The sequence below is a fragment of the Nerophis ophidion genome, linkage group LG04 (genome assembly GCF_033978795.1).
Source record: "Nerophis ophidion isolate RoL-2023_Sa linkage group LG04, RoL_Noph_v1.0, whole genome shotgun sequence".
Taxonomy (NCBI): Eukaryota; Metazoa; Chordata; class Actinopteri; order Syngnathiformes; family Syngnathidae; genus Nerophis; species Nerophis ophidion.
In genome coordinates this window covers 85613187-85638745 of record NC_084614.1, presented here as the reverse complement: position 1 = coordinate 85638745, position 25559 = coordinate 85613187, and the positions used below count along the sequence as shown (strand labels likewise).

Sequence of the window (25559 nt, the reverse complement as noted above, 5' to 3'; positions counted from 1 at the left end):
CTTCCGGAAAGTTCCTTTATTTAGCAACCCTTCCTTCCTTCCCGAAAGTTCCTTTATTTAGCAATCCTTCTTTCCGGAAATTTCCTTTATTCAGCAACCCTTTCTTCCTGAAAGTTCCTTTATTTAGCAATCCTTCGTTCCGGAAATTTCCTTTATTCAGCAACCCTTCCTTCCGGAAAGTTCCTTTATTTAGCAACCCTTCCTTCCTTACTTCCTTCCTGAAAATTCCTTTATTTAGCAATCCTTCCTTCCGGAAATTTCCTTTATTTAGCAACCTTTCCTTCCGGAAAGTTCCTTTATTAGCAAGCAATCCTTCCTTCCTTCCGGAAAGTTCCTTTATTTAGCAACCCTTCCTTCCGGAAAGTTCCTTTATTAGCAAGCAATCCTTCCTTCCTTCCTTCCTTCCGGAAAGTTCCTTTATTTAGCAATCCTTCCTTCCTCCCGGAAAGATCTTTTATTTAGCAACCCTTCCTTCCTTCCTCCCGGAAAGTTCCTTTATTTAGCAACCCTTTCTTCCTTCCTTCCTTCCTTCCTTCAGCAACCCTTCCTTCAGCAACCCTTCCTTCCGGAAAGTTCCTTTATTTAGCAACCCTTCCAAATTTCCTTTAATCACGGTGAAAAGTTCAATAAAATTCTACTAAATATATTTGAGATCCGAAAGGTTCCCCACTCATAAAGTGATGCATTTTTATTAGTTTTTTTTTTAACACTTAAATTTCAAGATCAACTTCTGAATTATCTGTCGATTTTAAGTTCGAACAATTATTTTGTTTGTTTTATGCTCTTTTGTCAAAACTTTGATGTTTTCCTTCCTTCCTTCCTTCCTTCCTTCCTTCCTTCCTTCCTTCCTTCCTTCCTTCCTTCCTTTATTTACCAATTAAAGCCCTCAAATATCAATAATGCAGGACACCATTGATTTTAATTATTTAATACTTTTGAGTAATCACAGTGAAAAGTTAAATAAAATTCTACTAAATATATTTGGGATCCAAAAGGTTCCCCACTCATAAAGTGATGCATTTTTATTAGTTTTTTTTTTTTTTTTTTTTACTTTTAACACTTAAATTTCAAGATCAACTTCCGATATATCTGTCAATTTTAAGTTTGAACAATTATTTCGTTTGTTTTATGCTCTTTTGTCAAAACTTTTATGTTTTTATACGGCAACCACACATGTGCAATATTTTTTTCCACTTAAAACATTTTAAAGTGATAATTTTTAAGTAATAATTCATTAAAACAGATTTTTTTTGTCCTTTTTTTTTGAGCAATGGGAAAAAAAGAAAATTTAAAAAAATGCTTTTGTGTCAACATTGCCACTTTTCCTCATTAGATTTCACCTCATTCCACTTTTTTAAAATGTTTTTTTTTTTAACTTTTGCAATACTATCAATTTTGAAATTTTTGCAGAATGTGTGGCGGGCCGGTAAACGATTAGCTGAGGGCCGCAAATGGCCCCCGGGCCGCACTTTGCACACCCCTGGTTTACAGTAATAGTTATTTAAACATGAATAGTAGGCGTCAGCAAACAGCTGGACAAAGTCTTCCCAGCAGGCAATAGCCATTGATACAACGTGGATTATACGTACATGTCCTTTAAAGTTAAAGTACCAATAATTGTCACACACACACTAAGTGTGGCGGATTTTTTCTCCGCATTTGACCCATCACTCTTAATCACCCCCTGAGAGGAGAGGGGAGCAGTGAGCATCAGCGGTGGCCACGCCCAGGAATCTTTTTATGGTGATTAACCCCCAATTCCAACCCTTGATGCTGAATGGAAGGAGGTTACGAGTCCCATTTGTATAGTCTTTGGTATGACTCAACCGGGGTTTGAACTCACAACCTACCGATCTCAGGTCGGACACTCTAACCCAGGGGTCACCAACGCGGTGCCCGCGGGCACCAGGTCGCCCGTAAGGACCAGATGAGTCGCCCGCTAGCCTGTTCTAAAAATAGCTCAAATAGCAGCACTTACCAGTGAGCTGCCTCTATTTTTTACATTTTATTTAATTACTAGCAAGCTGGTCTCGCTTTGCTCGACATTTTTAATTCTAAGAGAGACAAAACTCAAATAGAATTTGAAAATCCAAGAACATATTTTAAAGACTTGGTCTTCACTTGTTTAAATAAATTCATTTATTTTTTTTACTTTGTTACGTATAACTTTTCGAAAGACAATTTTAGAGGAAAAATACAACCTTAAAAATGATTTTAGGATTTTTAAACACATATACCTTTTTACCTTTTAAATTCCTTTCTCTTCTTTCTTGACAATTTAAATCAATGTTCAGGTATTTTTTTATTGTAAAGAATAATAAATACATTTTAATTGAATTCTTCATTTTAGCTTCTGTTTTTTCGACAAAGAATATTTGTGAAATATTTCTTCAAACTTTTTTATGATTAAAATTCAAAAAAAAATATTTTGGGAAATCTAGAAAATCTTTAGAATCAAATTTAAATGTTATTTCAAAGTCTTTTGAATTGGTTTTAAAATTGTTGTTATAGAACATCTACAAGAAATATTGATTTGTCTTTGTTAGAAATATAGCTTGGTCCGATTTGTTATATATTCTAACAAAGTGCAGATTGGATTTGAACCTATTTAAAACATGTCATCAAAATTCAAAAACTAATCTTAATCAGGAAAAATTATTAATGATGTTCCATAAGTTCTTTTTTGAATTTTTTCAAAAAGATTCGAATTAGCTAGTTTTTCTCTTCTTTTTTTCAGTTGATTTTGAATTTCAAAGAGTCGAAATTGAAGATAAACTATGTTTCAAAATTTTATTTTCATTTCCTGTTTTCTCCTCTTTTAAACCGTACAATTAAGTATTTTTTTCATCATTTATTCTCTACAAAAAACCTTCCGTAAAAGGAAAAAAAATGTATGACGAATGACAGACAGAAATACCAATTTTTGTATATATATATATATATATATATATATATATATTTTTTTTTTTTCTTTTCTTTCTTTTTCTTTTTTAAGTGTGTATCAAACTGGTAGCCCTTTGCATTAATCAGTACCCAAGAAGTAGCTCTTGCTTCCAAAAAGGTTGGTGACCCCTGCTCTAACCACTAGGCCACAGAGTAGGTGGACTTTGAAACAACAATACAAAATTGTTATATTTGTAATTTGAGGCAACGTTGATGTCTGACGATGTTTGAATAACCAAAATCCAATGGTCGAATCAATGTCAGTATAGCTCGGTTGGTAGAGTGGCCGTACCAGCAACTTGTTCAGGTTCGATCCCCGCTTCCGCCATCCTAGTCACTGCCGTCGTGTCCTTGGGCAAGACACTTTACCCACCTGCTCCCAGTGCCACCCACACTGCTTTAAATCTAACTTAGATATTGGGTTTCACTAGGTAAAGCGCTTTGAGTCACTAGAGAAAAAGCGCTATATAAATATAATTCACTTCACTTCAGAACCCGACATTGATTAAACGTCGTCAAAGAGCATGTTGTTTCGACGTTAGGTTTGAGTTGCTTAACGCCAGGACCTAATTCAACAAGTTCTGAACAATTTCACGGTTTCCTCGTGAGGAACCTTGAAATATCCCTCCTTCCATCTTCTTCCGCTTATCCGGGGTCGGGTTGCGGGGGCAGCAGCCTAAGCAGAGAAGCCCAGACTTCCCTCTCCCCAGCCACTTCGTCCAGGTCTTCCCGGGGGAAATCCCGAGGCGTTCCCAGGCCAGCTGGGAGACATAGTCTTCCCAACGTGTCCTGGGTCTTCCCCGTGGCCTCCTAACGGTCGGACGTGCTCTGAACACCTCCCTAGGGTGACCAGATGCCTACACCACCTCATCTGCTGATCCGCCTCCGCTTGGGATGTTTTCCTGCTGGCTCCGCTGTGAACGGGACTCTCGCTGCTGTGTCTGATCCGCTTTGGACTGGACTCTCGCGACTGTGTTGGATCCATTATGGATTGAACTTTCACAGTATCATGTTAGACCCGCTCGACATCCATTGCTTTCCTCCTCTCCAAGGTTCTCATAGTCATCATTGTCACCGACGTCCCACTAGGTGTGAGTTTTTCCTTGCCCTTATGTGGGCCTACCGAGGATGTGGTAGTGATTTGTGCAGCCCTTTGAGACACTAGTGATTTAGGGCTATATAAGTAAACATTGATTGATTGATTGATCTGGCTCCTCTTTATGTGGAGGAGCAGCGGCTTTACTTTGAGCTTGAAAGGTCGATACAGGTTAAAAAAAATTGATATATGTCACAGTGACATGTCCAGGGTGTACCCCGCCTTCCGCCCGATTGTAGCTGAGATAGGCTCCAGCACCCTCCGCCACCCCAAAGGGAATAAGCGGTAGAAAAATGGATGAATGGACAAATACGGGCCAAACGCCCAAAAACACACTGTGGTGTATAAAGATTCTATACCAGTGGGGCGGGATAGCCGTGCCAGCAACCTGAGGGTTCCTGGTTCAAACCCCGCTTCCGCCATCCTAGTCACTGCCCTCGTGTCCTTGGGCAAGACACTTCACCCACCTGCTCCCGGTGCCACCCACACTGGTTTAAATGTAACTTAGATATTGAGTTTTCACTATGTAAAAGCGGGCTTCACGTCTGCCTCACAATACGAAGGTCCTGAGTAGTCAGGGTTCAATCCCGGGCTCGGGATCTTTCTGTGTGGAGTTTGCATGTTCTCCCCGTGACTGCGTGGGTTCCCTCCCTCCCACTTCCAAAGACATGCACCTAAGGATAGGCCCCTCCCACCTCCAAAAACATGCAACTGGGGATAGACCCCTCCCACTTCAAAGACATGCACCTGGGGATAGGCCCCTCCCACCTCCAAAGACATGCACCTGGGGATAGGCCCCTCCCACTTCCAAAGACATGCAAATGGGGATAAGCCCCTCCCACTTCCAAAGACATGCAAATGGGGATAAGCCCCTCCCACCTCCAAAGACATGCACCTGGGGGAATGCCCCTCCCACCTCCAAAGACATGCACCTGGGGATAGGCCCCTCCCACTTCCAAAGACATGCAACTGGGGATAGCCCCCTCCCACTTCCAAAGACATGCAACTGGGGATAGGCCCCTCCCACTTCCAAAGACATGCACCTGGGGATAAGCCCCTCCCACTTCCAAAGACATGCAACTAGGGATAGACCTCTCCCACTTCCAAAGACATGCACCTGGGTATAGGCCCCTCCCACTTCCAAAGACATGCACCTGGGGATAGGCCCCTCCCATTTCCAAAGACATGTACCTGGGGATAGGCCCCTCCCACCTCCAAAGACATGCACCTGGGGATAGGCCCCTCCCACTTCCAAAGACATGCACCTGAGGATAGGCCCCTCCCATTTCCAAAGACATGCACCTGGGGATAAGCCCCTCCCACCTCCAAATACATGCACCTGGGGATAGGCCCCTCCCACTTCCAAAGACATGCACCTGGGGATAGGCCCCTCCCACTTCCAAAGACATGCAACTGGGGATAGGCCCCTCCCACCTCCAAAGACATGCACCTGGGGATAGGCCCCTCCCACTTCCAAAAACCTGCAACTGGGGATAGGCCCCTCCCACTTCCAAAGACATGCACCTGGGGATAGGCCCCTCCCACTTCCAAAGACATGCAACTGGGGATAGGTTGATTGGCAACACTAAATGGTCCCTAGTGTGTGAATGTTGTCTGTCTATACGTGTTGGCCCTGCAATGAGGTGGCAACTTGTCCAGGGTGAACCCAGCCTTCCGCCCGATTGTAGCTGAGATAGGCTTACTCAAAAGGGAGTAAGCGGTAGGAAATGGATGGATGGACTATGTAAAAGCGCAAACCCCCAACCTACTCAGTGGCCTAGTGGTTTGAGTGTCCGCCCTGAGATCGGTAGGTTGTGAGTTCAAACCCCCGGCCGAGTCATACCAAAGACTATACAAAAAATGGGACCCATTACCTCCCTCATTTCGCAGGGGGTGATCAAGGGCGACGGGTCAAATGCAGAGAATAATTTCGCCACACCTAGTGTGTGACAATCATTGGAACGTTAACTTTTGAGTCACAAGAGAAAAGTGCTATATAAATATAATTCACTCCACTTCATACACACACCTGCTGGAAGCTGCTCTCGTAGAGAATGAGCTGGTGGTACTGCTGCAGCTTCAGGTGGTGCTTGTCGAAGAAACCATCGAAGGCCTCCTCCATGTCTCGCAGCTGAGCCAGCAGCCTGACACACACACACACACACACACACACACACACACACACACACACTTTTATGTTGCCTTCTCTTGCATGTCAGAGCAAGAAGTCTGACCTTTGAACCGTGTCCATGTCCGCTTGGACGTCCTCCTCCTCCTCCTCCTCCCCTTTCTGGTCCTCCGCCGTCCTCTTGGAGACTTTCAGTGTCTCCAGGTTGTCCAGCAGGAGGCGACCTTCCTTCAGGACCCCTCGGATGTCGCTCTTCAACAACAACAACAACAACAACAAAATAACACCACAACTACAGCAGCATTGTTGAGGGCTGTGAAACTTTATGCACCGAACGATTCGATCCAACTCCGATTCCCGGGGTGACGATTCGAGTCAGAATCGATTCTTGCAACTAGTGTATTATCCATCCCATCCATCCATTTCTACCGCTTATTCTCTTTTGGGGTCGCTGGCGCTGATTTTGTAATATAATAACTGTTTCGAAAACAGGTTACAGGCTCGAAAAGCTTCTTCAACCAGAAGGAATGAGATGGCCTAAAAATGTCTTTAAAAAAATTGTTTCTGATTAAAAAAAAATGTTTTTAGAAACATTATGGCCTAAACATGTCTGTTAAAAAATGTATTCTGATAAATAAATAAAAATAATAATACATATTGAAAACATTATGGCCTAAAAACGTATTTTAAAAAATTGATAGTGACAAAACAATAAAATACAATAAAAAAAAAACATTAAGCCTAAACACATCTTTTAAAAAATGTGTTCTGATAAAAAAACATCATTGTGGCCGAAAAACGTCTTTTTAAAATTTTTTATTTTAAAAAAATTGTTTCTGATAAAAAAAAATGTTTTTAAAAACATTACGGCCTAAACATGTCTGTTAAAAAATGTATTCTGATAAATAAATAAAAATAATAATACATATTGAAAACATTATGGCCTAAAAACGTATTTTAAAAAATTGATAGTGACAAAACAATAAAATACAAAAAAAAAAAAACATTAAGCCTAAACACATCTTTTAAAAATTGTCCTGATAAAAAAACAAAACAACATTGTGGCCGAAAAACGTCTTTTTAAAATTTTTTATTTTAAATAAAAATAGTTTAAAAAAAAATTGTATGCCCTAAAAATGTCTTTAAAAAATTGTTTCTGATAAAAAAAAAATGTTTTTAAAAACATTATGGCCTAAACATGTCTGTTAAAAAATGTATTCTGATAAATAAATAAAAATAATAATACATATTGAAAACATTATGGCCTAAAAACGTATTTTAAAAAATTGATGGTGACAAAACAATAAAATACATAAAAAAAAAAAAACATTAAGCCTAAACACATCTTTTAAAAAATGTGTTCTGATAAAAAAAAGAAAAACTACATTGTGGCCGAAAAACGTCTTTTTAAATTTTTTTATTTCAAATAAAAATAGTTTAAAAAAAAAATTGTATGCCCTAAAAATGTCTTTAAAAAAATTGTTTCTGATAAAAAAAAAAAAATGTTTTTAAAAACATTATGGCCTAAACATGTCTGTTAAAAAATATATTCTGATAAATAAATAAAAATAATAATACATATTGAAAATATTATGGCCTAAAAACGTATTTTAAAAAATTGATAGTGACAAAACAATAAAATACATAAAAAAAAAAAAACATTAAGCCTAAACACATCTTTTAAAAAATGTGTTCTGATAAAAAAACAACAACTTTGTGGCCGAAAAACGTCTTTTTAGAATGTTTTATTTTAAATAAAAATAGTTTTAAAAAAATGTATGCCCTAAAAATGGCTGTTAAAAAATGTATTCTGATAAATAACTACAAATAATAATACTTTTGAAAACGTTAGGGCCTAAGGTATTCTGTTGAAAAATAAATAAACATATGAATTAATTAAAAAAAAAAAAAAACATTAAAACCTAAAAACGTATTTAAAAATAATTGATTGTGACAAAAAAACAAATACGTTTAAAAAAACTTTATGGCCTAAAAACATCTTTCAAATAATTGTTTCTGATTTTAAAAAAAATTATTACAAAAAATTAATTTGAAGAACATTAAGGCCTACATACATCTTTTAAAAAATGTGTTCTGATAAAAAAAAATAATAATAATAATAAACATTGTGGCCGAAAAACATATTTAAAAAAATGTATTTTGATAAAAAAAAAAATAATAATAATAAAAAATTGTATTCCCTATAAATGTCTGTTAAAAAATGTATTCTGATAAATAAATACAAATAATAATTCATTTGAAAACATTAGGGCCTAAGGTATTCCAATAACAAAGAAATAAACATATGAATTAATTTAAAAAACAAACATAAAACATTACGACCTAAAAACGTATTTTGAAAAATTTATTGTGACAAAAAATAAATACATTTAAAAAAAAAAAGGTTTCTCATTAAAAATACTTAAAAATAAATAAATTTGAAGAACATTAGGGCTTAAATATCTTCTAAAAAATGCATTCTGATAAAAAAAAAAAAAAAAACATTGTGGCCAAAAGCGTCTTTTAAAAAAAATTAAAACATTCTTTTTTTAAATTGTATGCTCTAAAACTGGCTTTTAAACATTTCATTCTGCCAAATATATTAATAAATAATACGTTTTAAAAACATTATGGCCTAAGCACATCTTTTAAATTTTTAATTTTGATAAAAATAAATACACACATAAAAAACACTATGCCTTGAAACATATTTTACAAAATGTATCATGATTTAAAAAAATAAAAATAATAATAATAATACATTTGAAAAATTTTAAGGCATAAACACAAATAAATACATGAATCCTGAATTTCCCCCAGTGATCAATAAAATACTTTCTATTCTACTTTCTATTCTATTCTACATGAATTAATCAAAAAAACAACAACATTATGGCCTATAAACGACTTTTAAATAATTTTTTGAAAAAAAACCTAATACATTTAAAAAACATTATGGCTTAAAAATGTCTTTTAAAAAAATTGTTTCTGATTTAAAAAATATAATAATACAATCTTCCGCCCGATTGTAGCTGAGATAGGCGCCAGCGCCCCCCGTGACCCCAAAAGGGAATAAGCGGTAGAAAATGGATGGATGGAATAATACAATCTGAAGAACTTTTAGGCCTAAACACGGCCTTTAAAAAAATCTATTATAATGAAAAAATTCATTTAAAAAAAATTACGGCCTAAAAGAGAAATTAAAAAAAAATTGATTCCGATTAAAAAATAAAAAAAATAAAAAAAACATAAAAACATATTATGGCCTTTTGAAAATTTGATTCTGACAAAAACATTAATAAATAATACATTTTAAAAAGATTATGGCCTCAGCAAGTCTTTCATATAATTAATTCTGATAAAAAAATAACTTTACAAATTTAAAAAAACATTATAGCAATAAAACGTCTTTTAGAAAATATATTCTGATAAAAAAACAACAACAAAAACATGGCTACAGCTGTCTGTGGTGTTATGTTAATATCAATTTTTTTTCTAATTTTATTAATTCAATTATCATTAGGATTGTTTTTGATTTATAGTTTTTTTTTCATTCATAGGGGACGGCGTGACGCGGTTGGGAGACCTGAGGGTTCCTGGCTCGATCACCCACCTTCTACCAACCTCGTCACGTCTGTTGTGTCCTTGAGCAAGACACTTCACCCTTGCTCCTATGGATCAGAGCGGTCAAGCGAACTTGGATCCCGACCACATGTCAACCGGCAGTTTTCGGTGAGAAAATTGTGGTAATAAGTCGGCTCTCACCGGAGACATCAGCGGAGCTTCCGTCCTGCAGCAGCTGCGTGACTTCCCTCAGAGACACTAGGTCAACACACTTGTGGCCACACCCCTCCGACTTTCAGGTACTATTTAATCTCACTAAAACACTAGTAACACAATAGGCGGATAAGGGATTTTCCAGAATTATCCTAGTAAATGTGTCTCATATCACAAGTATTTGCACTACTGATGAAACACTCATTGTGTCAGTTGGTTTGCTTCCTCTTTTGCCACATCCACGACTTGGGGTTTATCAGGTGTTGGCACGTCGCCCGTTAGCTCGGTTGGTAGAGCGGCCGTGCCAGCAACTTGAGGGTTGCAGGTTCGATCCCCGCTTCCGTCATCCTAGTCACTGCCGTTGTGTCCTTGGGCAAGACACTTTACCCACCTGCTCCCAGTGCCACCCCCACTGGTTTAAATGTAACTTAGATATTAGGTTTCACTATGTAAAGCGCTTTGAGTCACTAGAGAAAAGCGCTATATAAATATAATTCACACATATATCCTATTTAAAAACAACAGGAACTATATATATTGTCACTTTAGTAGGTAGACATATTCACGTTGCACTTTACTGTTGTGCTTTCTTTTTCTTTTTGTCTCCGCATGGGAGAGTGAGAAACATAATTTTGATTCTTTTGTATGTCTTACATGTAAAGAAATTGACAAATAAAGCTGACTTGACTTGACTAACAACACCTGAATCGCTCTCACTACAATCGCCTTTTTTTTTCTTCTAGTCCTTCACTCTAAATTTCCTCATCCACGAATCTTTCATCCTCGCTCAAATTAATGGGGAAATTGTCGCTTTCTCTGTTTGAATCGCTCCAGCTGCTGGTGGCCATGATTGTAAACAATGTGAGGATGTGAGGAGCTCTACAACCCGTGACGTCACGCGCACATCGTCAGCTACTTCCGGTACAGGCAAGGCTTTTTTAATTAGCGACCAAAAGTTGCAAACTTTATCGTGGATGTTCTCTACTAAATCCTTTCAGCAAAAACATGGCAATATGGCGAAATGATCAAGTATGACACATAGAATGGAGCTGCTATCCCCGTTTAAATAAGAACATCTCATTTCAGTAGGCCTTTAAAGATAGACTCTTACAAAAAAATAAATTTTTGAAAATCATGAATCGATTTAGAATCGCGATTAGTAGGAATCGCGTTATGGATTCTAATCGATTTTTTTTTTTTTGGCGCGCCCCTATCGTTGTAACACACCTTCATGTGGCGATATCGCTGCGTGTGCGAGCGCAGCAGGAAGTCGATGGCGTTGGCCTCGTCGGGGAGCTCGCCGTCCGACAACTCCGAACCGAAACCTTGCAGGAGTTGGGCCACCTCCTTCACCGTCACGGCAAACGTCTCGATGGCCTGCGCGTGCACACACACACACACACACACACACACACACACACACACACGTTCACTTCCTGTGTCCAGCAAGTTGATTTAAATCAGGGGTCACCAACCTTTTTGAAACCAAAAGCTACTTCTTGGGTACTGATTAATGCGAAAGGCTACTATTTTGATACACACTTAAATACATTGCCAGAAATAGCCGATTTGCTCAATTGACCTTTAATAAATAAATCTATATATATATATTATACATATAAAAAAATGGGTATTTCTGTCTTATTCTGTCGTACATTTTTTTTTATTGCGGAAGGATTTTTTGTAGAGAATAAATGATGAAAAAACACTTAATTGAACGGTTTAAAAGAGGAGAAAACAGGAAAAAAAATGAAAATAAAACTATGAAACATTGTTTATCTTCACTTTCAACTCTTTAAAATAGCCAATTTGCTCATATATATATATATATATATATATATATATATATATATATATATACATACATATAAAAAAAGGGTATTTCTGTCTGTCATTCCGTCGTACATTTTTTTCTCCTATAACGGAAGGTTTTTTGTAGAGAATAAATTATGAAAAAAACACTTAATTGAACGGTTTAAAAGAGGAGAAAACACGAAAAAAATTACAATTAAATTTTGAAACATAGTTTATCTTCAATTTCGACTCTTTAAAATTCAAAATTTCAACCGAAAAAAAGAACAGAAAAACTAGCTAATTCGAATCTTTTTGAAAAAAATTTAAAAAAGAACTTATGGAACATCATTAGTAATTTTTCCCCGATTAAGATTAATGTTAGAATTTTGATGACATGTTTTAAATAGGTTAAAATCCAATCTGCACTTTGTTAGATTATATAACAAATCGGACCAAGCTATATTTCTAACAAAGACAAATCATTATTTCTTCTAGATTTTCCAGAGCAAAAATTTTAAAAGAAATTCAAAAGACTTTGAAATAAGATTTAAATTTGATTGTAAAGATTTTTTAAATTTGCCAGAATATTTTTTATTTTTATTTTAATCATGATAAGTTTGAAGAAATATTTCACAAATATTCTTCGTCGAAAAAACAGAAGCTAAAATGAAGAATTCATTTAAAATGTATTTATTATTCTTTACAATAAAAAAATTTTTTTTTTACTTGAACATTGATTTAAATTGGGCCCTGCGATGAGGTGGCGACTTGTCCAGGGTGTACCCCGCCTTCCGCCCGATTGTAGCTGAGATATGCGCCAGCGCCCCCCGCGACCCCGAAAGGGAATAAGCGGTAGAAAATGGATGGATGGATGATTTAAATTGTCAGGAAAGAAGAGGAAGGACTTTAAAAGGTAAAAAGGTATATGTGTTTAAAAATCCTAAAATCATTTTTAAGGTTGTATTTTTTCTCTAAAATTGTCTTTCTGAAAGTTATTAGAAGCAAAGTAAAAAAACAAATGAATTGATTTAAACAAGTGAAGACCAAGTCTTTAAAATATTTTCTTGGAATTTCAAATTCTATTTCAGTTTTGTCTCTCTTAGAATTAAAATTTCGGGCAAAGCGAGACCAACTTGCTAGTAAATAAAAATAGAGGCAGCTCACTGGTAAGTGCTGCTATTTGAGCTATTTTTACAACAGGCCAGCGGGCGACTCATCTGGTCCTTACGGGCGACCTGGTGCCGTTGGACACCCCTGATTTAAAGTAAAGAACGTGCTAACGTGCTAATGTTTACCGATCGCAGCACGATCCAGTCGCTGCGACACCGCTCGGCTTCGCCGCGCGACCCCGATGCCAGGCGGTTGTCGTCGATGTAGCGCAGCAGGTCGCCCACCGAGCGCAGCATCACCGCCTGAAAACACACACACACACACACACACACACACACGTGGGCGTGATGCTCGCCGCTGCCCGCCCCCCACCCGTCCTTACTTACCGGCATCTTCAACAGGAAGTCATCCTGGCTGAAGCGGAAGCCCAGGTCCGTGCTTGAGGACGGGCTGGGGGCGGAGCCTAGCAAGGTGGAGGGGCGGAGCACCAGGACCAAGTGCAGGTTGCCTGGGAAGGAAGTCTGGCCCAAAGAAAAAAAAAGGGGGGGGGGGGTGGAGTCAACACTAATCAATGCCACCACCCTGAAAGTCATCAGTGACGTCATCGCCCAAGCTATCACGTGCACGCGCGCACACACACGCGCCAACCTTGTCAAAACATACACTTAGTTAGCATGTAGCATAGTGGCTAATGTCAATAATGCAGTCAGGCTGCGGTGTTCACGTGCACGCGCGTCAAAGTGAAAGCGCGTGCATTTTCCTCCGCAGCATCAACAACACCCTGATCCCACTTACCGCGGCCCGGCGCAGACGCGGGAACCCCCACTCGGCCATCGCTGCTCGCTCGGTTCCGACTCCTCACGTCCGTCCGGGTCCGGGGGAAAAAAAGTCTGCAGTGGGACGAGGTGTGGGGGGCGAGCAGGCGCGCGCCGGGTCCTCCCCTGCAGTGTCACGCGCCTCTGCAGTGGGAGCGTGCACTCACCTCCAGTCACCTGACGTCCGAGTTGCCGGCGCCGACGTCACCGTGACGTCATCCGCGGTCCGGAGACAGAAGTTAGTTGACGACATCCGTCATGAAGTTAGTGCTTCGTTTTAAAGATGTGATATTTGGTTTTACACTGGATGAACAAAAATTTGAAAATACATTTTACCTTTGAAAACTCATTATTATATTATTATTATACATTAAAACACTCTCTACCTCTAACAACAAAAAAGCTGTGAAAACGACGATGCTGTGTTCGAAATTGAAGTTATTTACTAAAAATTGAGTGAGCCTATGGCTTTGCACTTTGTTTATTTTATATATATATATCTATACATATATATATATATATATACATACATACATACATACATGTGTGTATATATAAATATAGGGGTTGTAAATTCAAAGTAACTAACATAGAATACTATATATATATATATATATATATATATATACATATACACATATTTTGTATTGTATTTTAGTTATATTTATATATATATAAACACATATGTTTTTGAACAAAACAGTACAAGAACAGTACAAAATAAAACAGCGCTATATATATATACATATATATATATATACATATATATATATATATATATATATATATACATATACATATATATTTGTATTCTATTTTAGTTACTTTGAATTTACAACCCCCTGGCGCTGTTTTATTTTGTACTGTTTTTGTACTTTTATTTTATTTATTTTTTAAACTCTTATTTATAAATGTCCACATTTACAAACAGACGACAAACAATAACAAAATAAGTATCAAAATAGTACAAAACATTACAAAATATAACAAAGCCGGGGGGTTGTAAAGTCAAAGTAATTAAAATAGAATATGATATATATATATATATATATATATATATATATATATATATATATATATATATATATATATATATATATATATATATATATATATATATATATATATATATATATATATATATATATATATGTATGTATGTATGTATGTATGTATGTATATATGTATGTGTGTGTGTGATGTGAGTGACGGTCCACAACTGTATGTGGCAAAATGCAGCTCCACACTGTTGTCGCTTCAATATATCACTGACATCAGGTGGATTATGAATTTCTTTTATTACAGTGTCCTGCAAAACAGTGCAAATTGTAAGACTGTGAGTCCACTTGGGTCACGGGATTCTTGCTTTGGAGGCGTCACAGTTCTGAGCACTTACCCACAGGTAACCGGACATACCACTTCTCGACACTTCATTCATAATTTAATCAAGCAAAAGGAACATCTGTTTTCTACATCATTTTATATATATATATATATATATATATATATATATATATATATATATATATATATATATATATATATATATATATATACATATAGATATATATATATATACATATAGATATATATATATATACATACATATATATGTTTTTGAACAAAACAGTACAAAATAAAACAGCGCAATATATATATATATATATATATATAAACAAAGTGCGAAGCCATAGACTCACTCAATATCAGTAAATAACTTAAATTTGGAACACAGCGTATCATCGTTTTCACAGCTTTTTTGTCGTTAGAGGTAGAGAGTGTTTTAATATAAAGTTCTAAAACTTTTTTAAAGGAACAAAAGACAGGTCGGGTATTGAGAAACATACATTTTATATTTTTCTACTTATTTTGATTGTTGTTTCTCGTCTGTTTGTTTGTAAATGTTGAAATGTATAAATTAAGTAAAAAAAAAACACAAAGTTGAGGACATCTGCTAGATCAGTGGTCCCCAACCTTTTTGTATCCGCGGACCGGTCAACTCTTAATAATTTGTGCCGCGGCCTGGGTGGGGGGTGGGGGGGATGTCCTTTTTTTTATTTATTTATTTTTTTTCCTTGTCATGAAAAAGGGATGTTTTTGTGGTTGGTGCACTAATTGTAAGTGTATATTGTGTTTTTTATGTTGATTTAATTAAAAAAAAAATTTTTTATTTTTATTTATTATTATTTTTTTTAAAATAAAAATTAATAAAAAAATATTCTGCGGCCCGGTACCAATCGGGCCACGGCCCGGTGGTTGGGGACCACTGTGCTAGATGGCGCCATTGACAATAATGTTAATAAATAATAAATATGAGCCAACTATTAATTAATTTATATACATCTTTTTTTTGTAAAATGTAAAAAAAAATATGTAAAAAAAAAATATATATATATATTTATAAGTTTTATCTTCCATCCATTCATCCATTTTCTACCGCTTATATTTGATTTTATTGTATTTATTATTTTCCCACATTATTTGCACCGGTTGTCCAGGTGGGTCTTCTTAGAGGTGTCCTCTGCAGCGCCTGTCCAAAAAGGGTGTAATTTAGATAACGACTTGTTCGGACGTCTACCGTTTTTTTTTTTTGTGTTCGAAGTTAATCGGTTTTGACTGAAATGTTCGTTCGAGCGCTGCTAATCTTTGGCACGTTCTGGGAGGCGCCGTAGGAATCAAGCGCTTAGTGTCTTCCTGTCCATGCTGGCACCGTGCGGACAGGATAGTCCTAAATCCGTCCCCTGGACTCCCTGAAGTCCACATTAGTCCGAGGGAAGTTATTTGTGGAGATAAACTCCTTCTAGGAAGCACTTCAGGTAAGCACAACTTGGCGGCTAAAAGTCATTTACCTAAACTTACCTTTTCCATCACAACAGTCACTTACACAACACTGTACTACTATAGCAGGGGTGCCCAAAGTGCGGCCCCGGGGGCCATTTGTGGCCCGCAGCTAATTGCTTACCGGCCCGCCACACATTCTGGAAATGCCGTTGCAAAAATAAAAATAAAACATTTAAAAAAAAGTGGAATGAGGTGCAATATAACTAGAAAAAATTGGCTGTTTTTTTCTTTTGTCTATCTTATTTTATTATTATTTTTGTCATTAAAATGAATTCAATTAAAATGTATTTATTATTCTTTACAATAAATTTTTTTTTTTACTTGAACATTGATTTAAATTGTCAGGAAAGAAGAGGAAGGACTTTAAAAGGTAAAAAGGTATAAAAAAAATCCTAAAATCATTTTTAAGGTTGTATTTTTTCTCTAAAATTGTCTTTCTGAATGTTATAAGAAGCAAAGTAAAAAAATAAATGAATTTCTTTAAACAAGTGAAGACCAAGTCTTTCAAATATTTTCTTGGAATTTCAAATTCTATTTGAGTTTTGTCTCTCTTAGAATTAAAAATTTAGAGCAAAGTGAGACCCAACTTGCTAATAAAAAATAAATAAATCTTATTTTATTATTATTTTTGTCATTGCGCCAAAAATAATAATAAAATCTAACACTAATAATTAATTATCGACCTATCCAAAGCTCCAATTATTTCACATAAAAATTTGAAATATGGAAAATATTGCATATATTGTGTGGTTGCCATACAAAACACTGCTTTCTTTGACAAAAAGAGTATAAAAAACAAACAAAATAAAAGTTCAAACGTAAAATCGACAGATCTGAAGTTGATCTTGTAACTTAAGTTAAAACAAAACTAATAAAAATGTATCACTTTCTGAGTGGGGCACCTTTTGCAACCCAAATATATTTCAATCAATCAATCGATGTTCATTTATATAGCCCTAAATCACTAGTGTCTCAAAGGGCTGCACAAACCACAACACAAACCACTACGACATCCTCGTAATGAGATTTTATTTATCTTTTTACTGAGATTACTCAAAAAGATTAATGAATTAATATCACTGGTGTCTTGCATTAATGATATTTTTAAGGCTGTCATTACTTCACATCAAACATTGCTTTCTGAATGTTTTGGGCATATTTCAGTTTTATTATAAAAAAAACTAAGTTGTCTTTGACAAAAAAAGGCATAAAATCAACCCGAAGTTTATATATTGTAGAGATTTCCTGTAAGCATTAAAATAATTAAAAAATAAATAATATTTTGACTTGTTTTTAACATTTTAATCACTTAGACCCTGTATGGCCCCCGGGGCCCTAAAGGTAAAAAAAAAAAAAAAAAAAAAAATCCATATATTTTGTTATGGTTTGAAAATGAAAAATATCAAAATGGCCCCTGTGTGCGGCCCTCAGTGGAAAAAGTTTGGACACCCTTGTACTATACAATGTACAAAACCCAAAACCAGTCAAGTCGGCACGTTGTGTAAATGGTTAATAAAAACAAAATACAATGATTTTCGAATCCTTTTCAACCTATATTGAAGTGAAGTGAATTACATTTATATAGCACTTTTTTCTAGTGACTCAAAGCGCTTTACATATTCAATTGAATAGACTGCAAAGACAAGCTGCTTAATGTTCCAACTGGAAAACATTTATTTTTTTGCAAATATTAGCAACTGAGAAGGTTGAGGAATGCTCATCAAACACTTATTTGGAACATCCCACAGGTGAACGGGCTGATTGGGTATAAAAACAGCTCAGTCCTTCACAAACAAGGATGGGGCGAGGGTCACCACTTTGTGAACAAATGTGTGAGCAGGTTGTTAAAGAACAACATTTTTCAACAAGCTTCTGCAAGGAATTTGGGGATTTCCGGTCTGTAACATCAGCAAAAGTTTCAGAGAATCTGGAGAAATTACTGCGCGTAACATTAAATGATTGTGATCTTCGATCCCTTAGGTGGTACTGCATCAAAAGCGACATTAGTGTAAAGTAAATAAAAGGTGAAAGATCAATTAAAAGGTAAAAAATTGGTGAATAAAATATAAGTAAATGGTAAAAGTGTCAGGACTTTGACTAGGATTAATTTTGCTTTTTCAATGCAGAGGGAATTTGGAACGAGCCAGGCGAGAATGTGAGTACATGATTAATTTATTTATATACTATAATACAAAAAGGGAAAACAAAGGGCGCGCTCAGTGGCGGGTAATAACCGAGACTAAACTCCAAACAAAATAGCACAGTGGCGTGACTATATAGAAATAAACAAAAGATACTATCAAAGGTACAAAACAAACCAAAAACTTGCACAGAGGCATAAATACAAACAAGATCTTACGTGGCGTGGTAAAAACAATCATCAGCGTGGCAAGGCAAGGTAGGTGCATGGTCATTTTAAGTAGCATGTAGCATGCATAAGCAAGTAGTATGCAGGCACAAAAGCAAAGTTCCCAGGACGAGGTCAGAAACAGAATGGTATAAATAATGACTGTGATGATGATTACTAGCAGGTGTGAGGCTGAGGACATGGGCGCGACTTGGAGACCAGGTGGAAACTAAAGAGTAACTATGGAAACAAACAAAACCAGGAAGTGCAAAACGGGAAACAAGAGTCCAAAAACAAAACATAACATGATCCAACATAAACCCAGATTAACAGGCATGACAAAAAGAATGTAAATAAAAGGTAAAAAAAGGAGGTAAACAGAAGGTAAATCATAGTACATAAAAAGTAAAAGATGGTTATAGAAACTAAATAAAAAGGTAAAATATATCACCACAGGGACTCAGGAACACTTCAGTAAACCATTGTCTGTAAATACAGTTTGTCGCTACATCTATGCAAAGCAAAAGCCATTTATCAACAACACCCAGAAACGCCACAGGCTTCGCTGGGCCCCGATCTCCTCTAAGATGGACGGGTGGAAAGTGGAAAAGTGTTCTGTGGTCTGACGAGTCCACATTTCAAATTGCTTTTGGAAACTGTGGACGTAGTGACCTCCGGACCAAAGACAAAAAGAACCATCCGGATTGTTATAGGCGCAAAGTTGAAAAGCCAGCATCTGTGATGGTATGGGGGTGCATTAGTGCCCAAGGCATGGGTAACTTACACATCTGTGAAGGCACCATTAATGCTGAAAGGTCCATATGTTGCCATCCAAGCAACGTTATCATGGACGCCCCTGCTTATTTCAGCAAGACAATGCCAAGACACCTGTTACAACAGCGTGGCTTCGTAGTAAAGGAGTGCGGGTACTAGACTGGCCTGCCTGTAGTCCAGACCAGTCTCCCATTGAGAATGTGTGGCGCATTATGAAGCCTAAAATACCACAAAGGAGACCCCGGACTGTTGAACAACTTAAGCTGTACATCAAGCAAGAATGGCACCAAGTCGCCCGTAAGGACCAGATGAGTCGCCCGCTGGCCTGTTCTAAAAATAGCTCAAATAGCAGCACTTACCAGTGAGCTGCCTCTATTTTTAAATTTTTATCTATTTACTAGCAAACTGGTCTCGCTTTGCTCAACATTTTTAAATCTAAGAGAGACAAAACTCAAATAGAATTTGAAAATCCAAGAAAATATTTCAAAGACTTGGTTTTCACTTTTTAAAATAAATTCATTTATTTTTTTACTTCGCTTCTTATAACTTTCAGAAAGACAATTTTAGAGAAAAAATACAACCTTAAAAATGATTTTAGGATTTTTGAACACATACCTTTTTACCTTTTAAATTCCTTCCTCTTCTTTTCTGACAATTTAAATCAATGTTCAAGTACATTTTTTTTTTATTGTAAAGAATATTAAATACGTTTTAATTCTTCATTTTAGCTTCTGTTTTTTCAACAAATAATATTAGTGAGATATTTCTTCAAACTTATTATGATTAAAATTCAAGAATATTCTGGCAAATCTAGAAAATCTTTAAAATCAAATTTAGATCTTATTTCAAAGTCTTTTGAATTTCTTTTAGAATTTGTGTTCTGGGAAATCTAGAAGAAATAATGATTTGTCTTTGTTAGAAATATAGCTTGGTCCAATTTGTTATATATTCTAACAAAGTGCAGATTGGATTTTAACCTATTTAAAACATGTCATCAAAAATTTTAAATTAATCTTAATCAGGAAAAATGACTAATGATGTTCCATAAATTCTTTTTTTTTTATTTTTTCAAAAAGATTCGAATTAGCTAGTTTTTTTGTTCTTTTTTTCGGTTGAAATTTTGAATTTTAAAGAGTCAAAATTGAAGATAAACTATGTTTCAAAATTTAATTATAATTTTTTCCGTGTTTTCTCCTCTTTTAAACCGTTCAATTAAGTGTTTTTTTCATCATTTATTTCTCTACAAAAAACCTTATGGTATAGGGAAAAAAATGTACGATGGAATGACAGACCGAAATACTCATTTATATATATATATATATATATATATATATATATATATATATAAAGTCTCACCTTAAAACTCATCTGTATAGTCTAGCCTTTAAATAGACCTCCTTTTTAGACCAGTTGATCTGCCGCTTCTTTTCTTTCTCCTATGTCCCCCCCTCCCTTGTGGAGGGGGTCCGGTCCGATGACCATGGATGAAGTACTGGCTGTCCAGAGTCGAGACCCAGGATGGACCGCTCGCCTGTGTATCGGTTGGGGACATCTCTACGCTGCTGATCCGCCTCCGCTTGAGATGGTTTCCTGTGGACGGGACTCTCGCTGCTGTCTTGGATCCGCTTTGAACTGAACTCTCGCGGCTGTGTTGGAGCCACTATGGATTGAACTTTCACAGTATCATGTTAGACCCGCTCGACATCCATTGCTTTCGGTCCCCTAGAGGGGGGGGGGGGGGGGGGGTTGCCCACATCTGAGGTCCTCTCCAAGGTTTCTCATAGTCAGCATTGTCACTGGCGTCCCACTGGATGTGAATTCTCCCTGCCCACTGGGTGTGAGTTTTCCTTGCCCTTTTGTGGGTTCTTCCGAGGATGTTGTAGTCGTAATGATTTGTGCAGTCCTTTGAGACATTTGTGATTTGGGGCTATATAAATAAACATTGATTTATTGATTGATTGATATATATTAAAGGTAAATTAAGCAAATAGGCTATTTCTGGCAATTAATTTAAGTGTGTATCAAACTGGTAGCCCTTCGCATTAATCAGTGCCCAAGAAGAGTGGCTCTTGGTTTCGAAAAGGTTGGTGACCCGTGGGTTAGAGTGTCCGCCCTGAGATCGGTAGGTCGTGAGTTCAAACCCCGGGTAAGTCATACCAAAGACTATAAAAACGGGACCCATTACCTCCCTGCATGGCACTCAGCATCAAGGGTTGGAATTGGGGGTTAAATCACCAAAAATGATTCCCCGGGCTCAGCCACCGCTGCTGCTCACTGCTCCCCTCACTATCGTTGGTAAGTAAAGAGGAAATGCTGACAAGTAGAAGTAACTACAATTGATCTTATCTCATCTTATGTGATCTTAGAAATGTGTGGTGGCGAAGAAGAACAACAGGTTGTGTGTCTGCGGCGTATTTTTAAACCTTTTGTGGTCCAAAAGCCATTGATTGCTTGATTGGATTAGCCAGCCGGCCACGGCAGCAATAACGAGGGCGATTAGCCCCAACGTTGCCCCCGCCGGTATAAAGGAACCAGCGCGAACTGGGGACGCCGCCGTGTTTCCTGAGACGTCCTGCACATACTCCACGACTGACGAGAGGTGAGACTGTTTACTTTTTTTAATTTAAATGAACTTTTTCTACACGTACACATACTTGCCAACCCTCCCGATTTTTCCCGGGAGAGTCCAGAATTTCAGTGCCCCTCCCAAAAATCTCCCTGGGGGCAACCATTCTCACGAATTTCTCACGATTTCCACCCGGACAACAATATTGGGGGCATGCCTTTAGCGTCCACTGTCACCTGAAACCTTCACCGTTTAACACGTCCGCTTTTCCTCCATATAAACAGCGTGCCGGCCCGGTCACATAACATCTATGGCTTTTGGAACTCTGTGCACACACAACAACCTATCTGGACTCGATAAGAGATTCGATACGAAATCGGTTCGATAAGAGGATTCGCTAATGGCATCGACATCGATCATTTCTTGACCAACATCATCCCTATCCTCCTTCTTTTATTTGTGTAGTTGCGTTTGGACCAGACGTTCCTCTAATGGAATTTAAGATACTGGTCAATATTTTGATGACACATAAGCCGATTTTAAATGATCACCCAGAACAGAATAAGTATTTTGCAATTTATTCCAAAGCTTTGGGGAGACCAACCTAAAAACAACACATTCAAATCGCGTCGCCTAGTTGATCTGAAAACCTTACGGAAGCGCTGCCTTCTTCAATATCTCCCTCGCCCCCACCGTGATTAACGTGGACCCCGACTTAAACAAGTTGAAAAACTTATTCGGGTGTTACCATTTAGTGGTCAATTGTACGGAATATGTACTGAACTGTGCAATCTACTAATAAAAGTATCAATCAATCAATCAATCAAAAAACCGGAACGAATACACATGTTTATTGTCCTCCTTAGCTGGGCTCAGGATGAGATAAGAAGGGAGTATTGCTACTCCTTGCATTCCTAAAGCCAAGGTTAACTTGCAGTGTACCATAGACATGAGATTATAAAATAGAAAGAGTACAAATGGAAAACAGTAGCTATTTGAAATATGACTATAGAAAGAAATAACTCTTAAATATGCATATATGTAGATATCTATCTCTTGAATATGGATATATGTAGATATCTATCTCCGTAAAAAAAAATTATATATATATATATATATATATTAGGGGCGTAACGGTACACAAAAATTTCGGTTCGGTACGTACCTCGGTTTAGAGGTCACGGTTCGGTTCATTTTCAGTACAGTAAGAAAAACAACAAAATATAAATTTTTTGGGTTATTTATTTACCAAATTTGTAAACAATGGCATAACATACTTATACACACAGGGTCTATTGCCAGGGTTAATGTGGTCAACATATGTAAAAGAAAAACTACATAAGACCAGGCTCAGAATGGTTTCTTAACAGAACCTTTCTACATATAAAGAGCTTTTTTTGATTGATTGATTGATTGATTAAGACTTTTATTAGTAGATTGCACAGCACAGTACATATCCCATACAATTGGCTTACTTGGCAGTAAGAGGATATATGGGCTTATTGTTCTTCCACCATAGAAGTGGGTCAAAATCTAGTTTTTAATGCAATACAGTAACCCTCCGCGACCCTGGATGGGACAAGCGGTAGAAAATGGATGGTTAGTTGGTCTTAATTCTGCTGCTATAAAAACATTTGTTATTGCTTCAGCCCTGCCTGCCTCGCCGAGGAGAGGCTGCTTGAATGCGGTGGTGACGCTTCAAAGGTGTTAGAATATTTGACATGTTGGCAGAAGCATGCCCTACTGCTGCTCAACAATATCGGCAAACCTCCGTCCTCCATTGTTGTATCGCACCGCGCAGCCAAAGTGTTCCCAAACGGGAGATGTTAACGAGGCAGGAGGGTCTTCCAGCTCTGGCTTTTACATGTTGTCCTAGCCCGGTCGCTGCTAGCATGGCGTGTGTTGTGTCTCGGTGTGCATTGTTTACACAACGTGCGGTGCGCTATCTAATATGTCCGTGTGGAAACTCGTTCGGTACACCTCCGAACCGAAACCCCCGTACCGAAACGGTTCAATACAAGTACACGTACCTTTACACCCCTAATATATATATGTATACATGTATATCATTCTGTAATTCACTGGAATTCAAGTATTTATTTTATTATGTATATATATATATATATTTATAAGAGATGTACGATATTGTCCAACTCTTAACTACCGATTCCGATATCCACTGATACCGATGTATACAGTCGTGGAGTTAACACATTATTATGCTTATTTATGTTGTGATGCCCCGCTGCATGCATTAAACAATGTAACAAGGTTTTACAAAATAAAACTAATCAAGTTATGGGAAAAAAATGCCAACATGGCACTCACGTATTTATTATTGAAATCACAAAGTGCATTATTATTTTTTTTTAAACATGCCTCAAAACAGCAGCTTGGAATTTGGGACATGAGTAGGCTGAAATTTGTGGGGGGGGGGGGGGGGGGGTGTATATTGTAGCGTCCCAGAAGAGTTAGTGCTGCAAGGGGTTCTGGTTCTGGGTATTTGTTCTGTTGTGTTACGGTGCGGACGTTCTCCCGAAAATGTGTTTGTCATTCCTGTTTGGTGTGGGTTCACATATTTGTAACAGCGTTAAACTTGTTCACGCGGCCACCCCCCTCAGTGTAACCTGTATGGTGGTTGACCAAGTATGCCTTGCATTCACTTGAGTGTGTGAAAAGCCGTAGATATTACGTGATTGGACCGACATGCGAAAGGCAGTGCCTTTAAGGTTTATCGGCGCTCTGTACCTCTCCCTACATCCGTGTACACAGCGGCGTTTTAAAAAGTCATACATTTTACTTTCGAAACCGATCATTTGGAAACCGATACCGATAATTTCCGATATTACATTTTAAAGCATTTATCGGCCGATAATATCAGACTGCAGATATTATTCCTAATATACCGTATTTGCCGCAGGGCATGTAGTATGCGCCTGCCTTGAATTACCGCCGGGTCAAACTCGCTTCGCAAAATAATTAGCGCATGCTTAGTATTACCGCCTGGTCAAACTCGTGACATCATTTTCAAAATAAAGGAGGCTGATTTCAATACCGGTAATTTGAAATTGCATAAAGGGAAGAAGATTAAGAGCTATTCAGTAGGATTTAAGGTCCCAAGCTTACATCACACTCCAATTTTTACTGCATGCCTTTGGTAAGTGCCGGAGTGAGAAGAGGTCTTAAATTAATTAGCGCCCATCGGCGGCAATTCAAGGAAATACGGTATGTATCATGTATGTGAGAGCTTTGACGACCGACAAAGACGAGGTCATGTGACGTTTTTCGGTTTGTCAGCAAACATCAAAATGTCCACTTCATTAGGTACACTCTGGCGAGGTTCACTGCTATTTCTGATACGACCAAAT

At 37.2% G+C, this 25559-nt stretch overlaps 2 protein-coding genes across 5 annotated transcripts in view; one reads left to right on the top strand and one right to left on the bottom strand.

Annotated features, from left to right (window-relative positions):
• The window catches only part of LOC133552107 (proto-oncogene DBL-like), a 40457-nt gene extending 26671 nt beyond the window's left edge, over positions 1 to 13786 (bottom strand). For all 4 annotated transcript variants that reach the window (XM_061899445.1, XM_061899448.1, XM_061899449.1 and 1 more), the window contains exons 1-6: positions 13644 to 13786; positions 13235 to 13369; positions 13034 to 13150; positions 11172 to 11321; positions 6274 to 6419; positions 6069 to 6183 (exon numbers count right to left, since the gene is read on the bottom strand). In XM_061899445.1, the coding sequence (XP_061755429.1) occupies positions 6069 to 6183; positions 6274 to 6419; positions 11172 to 11321; positions 13034 to 13150; positions 13235 to 13369; positions 13644 to 13682 (702 nt within the window). In that variant the 5' untranslated portion in view covers positions 13683 to 13786. The remainder of the gene's footprint in view (positions 1 to 6068; positions 6184 to 6273; positions 6420 to 11171; positions 11322 to 13033; positions 13151 to 13234; positions 13370 to 13643) is intronic.
• Positions 13787 to 22128: 8342 nt separating this feature from the next.
• Positions 22129 to 25559, top strand: part of LOC133552106 (arrestin-C-like) — a 36405-nt gene continuing 32974 nt past the window's right edge. Inside the window, exon 1 of the mRNA XM_061899444.1 lies at positions 22129 to 22224. The gene's annotated coding sequence lies outside the window, so the exon portion shown is untranslated. The remainder of the gene's footprint in view (positions 22225 to 25559) is intronic.